Raw genomic sequence first — 9,794 nt, forward strand, 5'->3', positions numbered from 1 at the left:
ACATCCCTCAGCTCTTCCTTGCAGAGGCGGCAGCGGGGTTGTGCGTAAGTGCCTCCTTCTGCAGGGGGGTAGGTGGCCCCTAAAACCCAGTCCAGAGAGCAGCAGAGGCCACTCATGCAGGAAAGTCATGCAGATGTCAGTTGTGGGAAAAGGTGAAGGAATCTTTGCCAAAGATCTCTGAGCTGGCCACTAAGTTCAGGCAAGAAAATTCATATTTGGCACCCTACTTTTTTTAAGAAATATAGGGAACTGATAGGTCCTGCTAAAATACAGCTTATGGTAGTGGTCAGAAAAGGGGGTGTCATATGGAATGGATGCTGGAGGATTTGTTACAGTCTGCAATAAAAGAAACAAAAAGTGGCTGGAAAAAGCAGCAAGGCAATATATATTGAAAATATACGCATATGAAACTGGGTCTAACCCTGCAGAGGGGGACTTAGGGATAATGGTGTATTGGACATGATCTGTCAGTGTGCACATGCAGCCCAGAAAGCCAACTGTATCCTGGACTGTATCAAAAGAAGTGTGACCAGCAGGTCAAGGGAGGGGATTCTCACATCTACACTGCTCTCATGAGATTCCATGTGAAGTTCTGCATCCAGCTCTGGGGTCCCCAGCACAGGAAAGATGTGGACCTGCCAGAGAGGGCCCAGAGGAGGGCCATAAAGTTGATCAAAGACAGGGCTGGAGCACTTCTCCCATGAAAACAGGCTCAGAAAGTTGGGGTTGTTCAATCCAGAGAAAAGCAAGTTTGGAGTAGACCTCACTGTGGCCTTTCAACATGAGGGGAGTTTATTAGAAAGACAGAGAAAGACTTTTTACCAAGGCCTGTAGTGATAGGACAAGCAACAATTGTTTTAAACAGAAAGAGGGTAGGTTTAAATTGGGCTTGAGGAGGAAATATTTTTATGAGGATGGTGAGGCACTGGAACAGGTTGCCCAGAGCAGTTGTGGATGCCCCATCCCTGGAAATGTTCAAGGTCAGGCTGGATGGGGCTTTGAACAGCCTGGTCTAGTAAAGGATGTCCCTGCCCATGGGAAGGGGGGTTGGTCTGGATGATTTCTGAAGGTCCCTTCCAAGCCAAAAACATTGTGTGATGATTCTATACAACATGTGTGCAAGGCTGGTGCAGTGGAGGGACTTAGATCACTTCCTGAAGAAGCTGGAAGAGTGCAGAAGGTTATACATGACAGCTGTGGTCCTTGAGGTCATTCATCTGCACCTTCCACAGTCCCACAGCTTGAACAAACTATGTATTGAGGAGGGCTGAAATGCTACCAAACCAGAATGGCAGCAAGGCAGTTTGTAAGAAGATCTGACACCTTTTATTAGATCAATGATATAGTGGGGGAGAATATAACAGTTTAAAAAAAAGGAACAAAGACAAGCCTTCAGGTATGAAAGTCCCTCCTGGGGCCTGCAAGAGGAGCTAAAGCAGAAACTGGTGTGGTAGCACTTTCACATCCATGTTGTGACAGGGATGGAGAATTGGGCCCTTTGCCAGAGGAGGGGTGAGCAGAGACATTTACACTTGGTCACCGTAATGGGTACAGGTTAAAAACCATGTCATTGTGGCAGTAGTTGAGACCCACCTGGGGCCCTCCCTCGCTCATGTCTCCTTCACTTCCCCTCAGAGGTGCCCCACTCACCCTGGAGCAGGGGCCACTCTGAGGTGCAGGGTAGGGTGGCAGAGAGAGGCAGCTGCTGCTGTAGGTCAGCAAGGATTTCTCTCCACAGGATCCATCTCCCAGAGGACCAGTGTTAGGCCTGAAGGAGCCATGGCCACCCTTTGTCACAGGCAGGACATGCTGGGTGCTGAAGTGGGCGCAGTGCTGGTGGGAAGGGGCTGTGCAGGGGACAGCAGGGCCACTGCACAGCCTCTCGGCACTGGGGATCCTCCCAAGGGATGGGCTTTGGCTCCAGGTCAATGCCTCTCCAGAGCCCTCATCCTCCCCAGCTGCCCTTGGGTACAGCAGCTGCCCAGAGCAGCTGCTCAGCGTTGGTTCCTGGGAGCTTTTGCTTAAATGTCCCTTGAAATTAGCAGGTATCACGTAAGCATCCGGCTTGGAAAGAAGCAAAGGCAATGCTTCTGGCATCGGCATTGCACCTGTCAGAGACTTGGGAAAGCAAGGCATAGGTTAGTAAAACAAGGTGTAGTCTATCAACCCTCCTCTGTGAGACCTTCACAAGTGCACTCGATTAATACAGGTAACGAAGCAGACAGTGTAGCAGAGCCTCCTTGTAGGGGAGTGACCATGGGCTTTAGAGGCAAACCAAACAGGGCTCTCAGTTCACAGATTTGGGGTTGTTTCCTCAGGTTTTGCCCAAAGCCTGTTTCACACTGAAAGAATTGTTTAGACCTTGCGTTCACAGCCCTTGGGATCCACTGCCAGCATATACTGAGGAAGGACCTAAAAATGCAATTATGCTAATACACTTGACACCACAGAATTATTTTTTTTTCTGTGGAGTTTGGAAAAGCTAGGTATATGATTTTTAAAAACTGTTTGTTTTGAAGTGATCTTTTCACTACAATAATATTATGTGTCTCTTTTCAAGACTCTATTTCTAACTAATAAATTTTCCTATCTTTACATTTTTTTACCCTGCAAACAGAAATTTCATTCAGGGATGGATCAGCACACAAGAATTATTCTTCTGGGTCCTTTGTTCTAGATATTTCACAACTTCTTTAATTGCCCTAATTATTGGTTTATAATTGTGCAAACTTCAATTCCTTTCAGAACACTCATTTGTGCTATCATTTCTGATGAGTACTTGCAGGTCTTTCTTCTTTATAATTCTGCTTTTTCATGCATTTAATTATAGTGATTTTTCTGACCGCAAAGTAGCAAACCTTTCTGCTGTTCTCCACTCACTGAGAAGAAATGCCAGCAATCTGGTATAGGACCCAGCCCACCTTCAACAAAAGACCCATTGATGCCACAGAGAGAACATCCTATATATCACTTGCTCTATTTGGGGCCCATGTCATACCTTTTTCTAAAGTTCTCCTTCCTGGTCTCTTGTGAGCACATTAAAATTTAATCCCTTCAGAATACAATTTTGCAGATTGAGCGACACAGGCTCTCTGTGTGAAATCAGATTCCTGAATTAGTTGTATCACTGCCAGTTTTGGCAGAACACAGATATGATGAGTTATTCCCAAGGAAAACCTGCTGAAGAGCCATGAACTGGAAAGCCAGTTGACAGTAAATAATATAACCTGACCATTTCAAACCTGGGAAAACCCAAGGGGAATAAGTAGAGGTGGAGGGGTATGCTCACTTTTCCACAGCACCTTCTCCATGTCAGTGGAGAAGCTTGGGACACATGTCCCAAGAGACATGTGTGGAGAAAACCTGACTTACTCCTGCCTGTCCAAGGATGTCGCAGTGCCTCCTGAATCTGAGGGTGTCCTCACAGCCCTTGATGGTCTGCAGGTGGCCAAATCCTGCTCAGGGGCAGCTGTCCTACAGAAGAGCATTTCTCTCCCTAATGGACATTAAGTCTGTGAATAAAGCGATCCAGGCTTGCTACTGAAGTAACTGGGTTTTCTTAAGTAACGGCTGGGGGACTGGGGGAAGAAGAAGTAAGGATTTCTGATTTTGCCTTGTTAATGATACGGGGTTTTTGTCAAGATACCATACACAGGATATAACAGGCATATCCTTTAGGTAATGCTATATATTGTATTCTATAATAAAACCCTTTTCACAGAAACACAGAATGGGTCAGGTTGGAAAGGATCACAGCGGTTTGTCTGGTCCAATCTCCCTGCTTGAGCTGGGTCATTGTAGAGCCCATTGCACAGAACTGCATCCAGACAGTTCTTGAATATCTCCAGTGAGGGAGACTCCATGACCTCTCTGAGCAATCTGTTCCAGTGCATGGTCACTGCACAGTAAAGAAGTTCTTCCTCATGTTCCAGTGCAATGTCCTGTGCATCAGTTTCTGCCCATTGCCTCTTGTCCTATTGTTTGACACCACTGAGAGGAGCCTGGCTCCATCCTGTTGACACCTCCTCTTCAAATACTTGTAGACATTGATGAGGTCCCCTCTCATTTATCTCTTCTCAAGGGTGAACAGGCCCAACTCCCTCAGCCTGTCCTTGTAAGAGGGATGTTCCACTCCCCTAATCATCTTTGTTGCGCTCAATGGACTCAGAGAGTAAACAGTTTGTATCTCTGTTTATGTGTACAGGCACACACAAATCTTCCTCCTGAGTTCAGGTGTTGCCAAAAGTATTTCCCAATTTTCAAGAGTTTATTTGTTACAACTTTCTCATAAGTTGGTGCAATCAATACTATAAGTTAAATCAAATAAAAACCTGCTAATGTTCTCCTTCAGTGTCAATACTGATTAGATTAAATATCTACTTACTTTATTCATAGATTTTTTTGCAATTAATTTTATTTATGGAGAGTACTAACAAAGAACTTGTAGGAAATTTTTCTGACGGTAACTCTTGCATTTAAAATAGGAAAGAGCTGATGCTCTAAAGCTATGCCCATACTGCTAAGTGGAATGAAACTGAGGACTGTCATTGGCAACAAGGACCAAAAAGCATGGCCTGTCAGTGTCCAGACTACGTCCTGGCCTTGGGCAACTTCTGGACCTGAAGTGAAATGGACATGCAAGGGCTGTGTTGCAGTTCACCAAGGACTGTTTTTCACTGCATCAGCTTGAGGTTCTTAATTGTCCGTGTCTTGTAGCATGATGGGACATAGGGGCACAGGCAGGTTCAAAGCCAGCTGTGTACAGTGAAGGGACCAAAACCTGATTCAACCTTGTCCAAAATTCTGCTAGGAAATGGTCTCTGGCACATACTGTCCTCCTGACCTATGCTAGAGCATTTTGTCTGTAAGCACGAGTTAGCACTGACCAAATCCACATCAGGGACCACATGAATAGTGGTATGACTGAGCCTGCCCTCCAGCCCTGCTTTGTTTACCAGTATAGATGTAATCTCCCGCTGTCAATCAGGCCAAAATTGGCTCCAGAGAGGGGGCACTAGCAGTGGATAGCAGTGCTGAGGAAGTCATGATGCTGTCATGATGACAGCCCTCGTCCTTCTTGGCCTGATCATGGGGAGGCAGAATGTGGAGGTGTAAAGCCCACTACCACGCAGACCTAAAGTCCAGGTAGCCTCCACCATGCCTTGAACCACAGATTTTTGACCCCAAAATTTCACTGATCAATAACAAGAGTTACCTCAATCTCCTGTATTCTTTTTAATCTTATAGAAGATGCAGAAAAAGCTGTCTGTGCTTTGTGGATTGATCTTCTTGCTTCTGCTTCTAGTTTTGTTTCTGGACGTGGATGGTCATGAGCTCCTTTGGACTTCAGAAAGTAATTATATGTTAAAGTTAGAAACAACCTTATTATTAATCTTAAGAGAGCAAAATTTGTAGCACAGACCAAAATCACACTTATGGCCTAATTTAATGCTTTATATTTGATATGAATTATTTAATGTGAGCTTAGGTAACAAACATCTCAGATAAAGTGGGATGGGGTAGAAATTCTCTGAAATCATAAAACCAGTGCACCACATTTATGTGTAGAAGACACTCTTCATACTAGAGCCCCAGCTGAAGCCACAAGGTCTTCTGCAGCTTGGCTAGAGTGTCCCTGTGGTTATTTCCATTCTTCTCACACTTTAGACATGTTTATCAGCATGTTAATTTCCATTAGCTTCCACAGGGAATTAATTTTGTTTAGCCTGCACACAAGTGAAAGACTGGAAAGCAGGAGACAGTTCAGTGGTTATGGTAGTAAACTAGGACTAAAACCTCCAGAAATAGTGCCCATTATTTAAACACTTGCATACAGTCTTTTCCAGATATAAGTTACATATAAAGCACAGATGGCATTTTCCACAGACAATCCCTTGGGTACAATCATTTAGTGCTTCAAGATAGCCTCATGCTTATGCATGGTGCCTTATAGAAGGGAAGAGATAACAGGGTATTTCTGGCTTTCTGAGGATTTGTTGGTTCCTATGTACCTGAGGCAAAACGCTTCAAAATCAACAGGTTTTCCCAGGAGCCTAAATAAAAAAATACACCATGCTGTAAAATCATAGCAGTATAGGCTAATTTAGGCTGGAAATGGATCTCTGGAGATCTAGCTCAACCTCCTGCTCAGGCAGGACTAACTTCAGAGTTAGATAAGGTTGCTTATGACTTTGTGAAAATCTTTCTCCTTACAGTCATTTGACCTTGTCACATTCAATGACCCTTATTTGCTGGAACAAAAAAAATTCCTTAATAAAACTTACAAAAACAGTCTTTAAAATTAATTTGCATAATGTTAGGTAATTTTATACCAACCTGAAAAAATATAAATTGGCCTTCATGCCTCCAGAAGTTGGTAACTGGGTAACCACCATGGCCTCGGCAGGAAAGGAGTTTCAGTGGTCCATTGCAGTTTGGACAGCATTTCCCTGGAGCAAAGATAGTGGGAAACATTTTCTATACAACAGTGATCAGACGAATCCCATGTGACACAATGGTTCATTGGTGGTGGATTGACACTTTGGTTTGGGGCTCAGAAACTACACTGAGAAAAACTACACAAAAAACTTTCAAACATGAGCAAAAATCAATATAAACAAACTAATAATTGCCTTTATTCTGCCCATTATTAAATGTAACTGTCAACAATTGTTTCTATTACAGATTTATTGCAATTTTATAATTTATTATCACAGTCAGTTTTAGCTGTTTTTCTCTTGTCAGTGTTTGGAATGTCATATGTGTTCTTGTCTTGACTTTTCTAGAAGACATCATTACGGCCTCAGTGAGTGCATGAGCAATACCTTTCTTTGGTCAAAATGTACATCAGATCCAGAAATCAGTATGTGCTAGTTCTATTGAGCAATCACAATTGTTTGGAACTGTCTCATTAAAAAAAGTGCGTGTGGCTCATGTTCTCTATTTGCATTGTCTTGCACCAGTGCTGTGACTGTGAGGCCAGTTTTCCAGTCATCATGGTTTATGAGCAACTTCTTTCCTGCAAGACTTGCCTCCTGAGTTACTCCTGGGCCAGTGCAATAATGAAGTCAGCACTCAAGTTGGCAAGAACAGCACAGCAGAAAGCTGCCTGCACTGCACAGCTTTCTCAGCAGCCTCTCTCATGGGTCTAAGAGGAACGCCTAACTAATAGAAATAGAGATGAAAAAAGTATTAGGGGGAAAAAAATAAAAGAAACAAGCAGACAACTATTCCTCAACAGTAAGAAATGTAAAATGCATTGTTCCAAATCAAGAGTTGCTTTGGAATATAAGGAATGGCAGAAGGAAGGCTGGATAATCCAAAGAGTATATAATACCTGGATTTATGTTGTGTTCACTTATGAACTGCCCATATAATGAACAGCCGTGTTCATACTCACGCTGTTGTTTTTGCCTGGCTTTATCACATATGGCTGGTCTTAGGTAGATCTTCCTTCCATCCGAAGTCGAGCAGTCGTTGCCACAAACCACCACCCCAAGGCAGGACTTTTTTAAGATGCGAGAGTTGTGGTTGTTGGTGTTTCTCATTGCCCAGCTGCTGTGGTGCCTCTGAGCATTTTTATCCTCTGAGCTATAGATATGTTTTACATAGGAATCTGGCCATTCTTGAAACCAGTCTATCTGCCTTACATCCTGTGGAAAAACCAAAGCAAGCCATGTTTTAGGCTGCGGAAGAGAAGAGAAAAGCTTGTGCAAGATCCAAGCAGAGCTGGTCCCCTGCTGGGTGTCCGCTAGCCGAGGTAACTCCAGCACCCCAGCAGGTGATGCTGGTTGTCAGGAGGGAAGACAGAAAAAGCACAGTTCCCTGTGTCTCCCCACAAGCCCCAGAGCATCAGGAAGGCCTGGCCAGGATGTTGTTCTCACTCACCCATGGGTCCAGCTCAGTGCAGGACCTCCTTTGGAGAGGAAGGTGAGGTGCTTGATGGAAAATAGCAGACACTTTCCTTGTAGGCAGCTGTCACTGCCTGGTTAACTTCTGTTAGCTTTCATGGCAGAGATCCTGCTCTGCCTTTCAGTCAGTTCAAAGCAGTGCTACGCTGAATCATTTGGTTTGATTTGGCTCAACTCGCTGGAAAAAGGGAAAAAACTGAGTCACACTGAGACTATGTCCAAATTTGTAAGTCTTCAGTTCATTTTGGCCTAACTGCCATGAAAGACTTGCACAGGGATTTTTTTGAAGTCCAAAACAAAGAAACCTGACATCCTGGTCAGGTTTTATTTCCACTGCTAAAATGATTGAAAAACCAAAGGACAGCACAATAAGGAATAATAAAAATAAAACTGGGAAAAACCCCCAAAGGACCAAACACACATCATCTCAGTGGGTACAGTCAACACAGTAAAACGCAGTAAGCCATAAAGCACCTAACATACCTGCTGATGGTTTTGAGGGAAAAGGTCTTGTAAGGAGTAGAAAAGCTTAGTAGAAATTTCCTTTAAATTGCTAATCCCAGCCACTGAGATCCATGACAGCATAAAGAATATCAGTCGACTGTCATCAACTCCCATGTTCTCCTGGTAGCCACTGGATGGTGTAGGAAAGGGGGTCAAGGAAGCCTCCAGACTGAAATGCAGGTGAAGGTGACCTTGAGGTGAAGGTCAGGGAAGGAGATATTCTGGAACATGGAGGCTTTGGGCAAAAAGCACTGGTATAGTACGGAAGAGGCTGGGATCCAGCAAGAAGACAGGTTTGGGAGGTGAAAGGCAGATCTGTACACTGAAGGACAGCAGCAGGAGAAATTTGGCAGAAACATGCTGAGGTGAGGGACAGGGAGGTGATATTGGTGTGCAGGGTGTGTGGGCTTTCACTGGAGAGCATGGTTGAAACTTTTAGATAAGAGAACTAGAAAAGGACAGAGGGAGGGGAAGATCACTATTCTGCCTCTCAGCAGATCTCTGCAAACACTAAGCAAGGTTTTCCTAGGTGCTCATGAAAGACTGTTGCCCTCATGAGGGAAGACAGCTTGCCTGCCTGGAGCCCAATATGAAGCGAGACTGAGCACCCACAGTTCCAAGGCAGTTGTGGGTGCTGTGTTCCCTTCTCATAAAGTACTACCCAGGGCAAAAAACAAGTTCTGGACATCTCTGATTGAATGCCCACAGCAGAAGCTAACTTTTTTCCCTCTGCTTTCTATGCACCTCATCCACCAGTGGGCTAGAAAAGCAATGTATCTTCATCATTGCTATTTTTCATGCATCAACAGCTCTTTCAATAATACTTTTATGGAAAAATGCATAGATATGTCAATATTTTCTAGCTTTACAGTAAAACACTGCCCCATACCTCAAGGTGACAAAGAGAGTAAAGGCAACGAGGCGTAGGTGACCGAGAAAGCACTTAAGATCAGTAGTGGAGATGACTGGTCAGAACAAAACAAAATTCTAATCACAGACACATACCTGAGGAAGTTTGATGTCATTGATATCCCAACTTGTCATTTCTCCATGTGGGGAAGCAGAGTTCTCCTGCTCCACAGCAGCTTCATCTGCACCTTTCAGCATTTTTGAATTCCTTCCCAAAGTTAGTGCAAAAGTCTCTCCTGGCTGCTTTTGAAGTTGCCTGGCTGTCAGCACTCTCAAGCAGTTTACAACCAGGAAGCTGTTTCCTGAAGCTAAATGATACAGAGGCTGCTCATTAAAGATAAAAATCAGTGTTCTTCTGCCAGAAAAACTTGTTCCATTAAAAGTTTTGTAAGCCAGCAAGGCAGTGGAAAATATAGCTTAGAGATAACCTGTGATGTTACAGACACATCAATTGCAGCACGCAAATCGTGC

The 9,794-nt window shown here is 44.0% G+C and overlaps 1 protein-coding gene across 1 annotated transcript; it reads right to left on the reverse strand.

Moving 5' to 3' along the window:
* Window positions 1–1,536: 1,536 nt before the first annotated feature.
* On the reverse strand, window positions 1,537–9,521 carry GCM1 (glial cells missing homolog 1). Its single transcript, XM_017814493.1, has 5 exons — window positions 9,420–9,521; window positions 7,400–7,652; window positions 6,337–6,449; window positions 5,216–5,344; window positions 1,537–2,118 (listed from the first exon to the last, which is right to left on the reverse strand). The coding sequence occupies exons 1-5, from the start codon at window positions 9,519–9,521 to the stop codon at window positions 1,537–1,539; spliced, it is 1,179 nt and encodes a 392-aa protein (XP_017669982.1).
* Window positions 9,522–9,794: the final 273 nt, after the last annotated feature.

This window comes from Lepidothrix coronata, unplaced genomic scaffold (genome assembly GCF_001604755.1).
Source record: "Lepidothrix coronata isolate B3197 unplaced genomic scaffold, Lepidothrix_coronata-1.0 Scaffold45, whole genome shotgun sequence".
Lineage (NCBI taxonomy): Eukaryota > Metazoa > Chordata > Aves > Passeriformes > Pipridae > Lepidothrix > Lepidothrix coronata.

Bases quoted from the DNA above. Each gene is read 5' to 3' on its own strand.
- GCM1 (XM_017814493.1), bottom strand. From the start codon at position 9,521: ATGCTGAAAGGTGCAGATGAAGCTGCTGTGGAGCAGGAGAACTCTGCT. The intron at 5,345-6,336 runs GTTGGTATAAAA...TACTTTCTGAAG, and splicing joins GCCAATTTATATTTTTTCAG to TCCAAAGGAGCTCATGACCA. The intron at 2,119-5,215 runs GTAACTCTTGTT...TGCTTTCCCAAG, and splicing joins AAAGAATACAGGAGATTGAG to TCTCTGACAGGTGCAATGCC.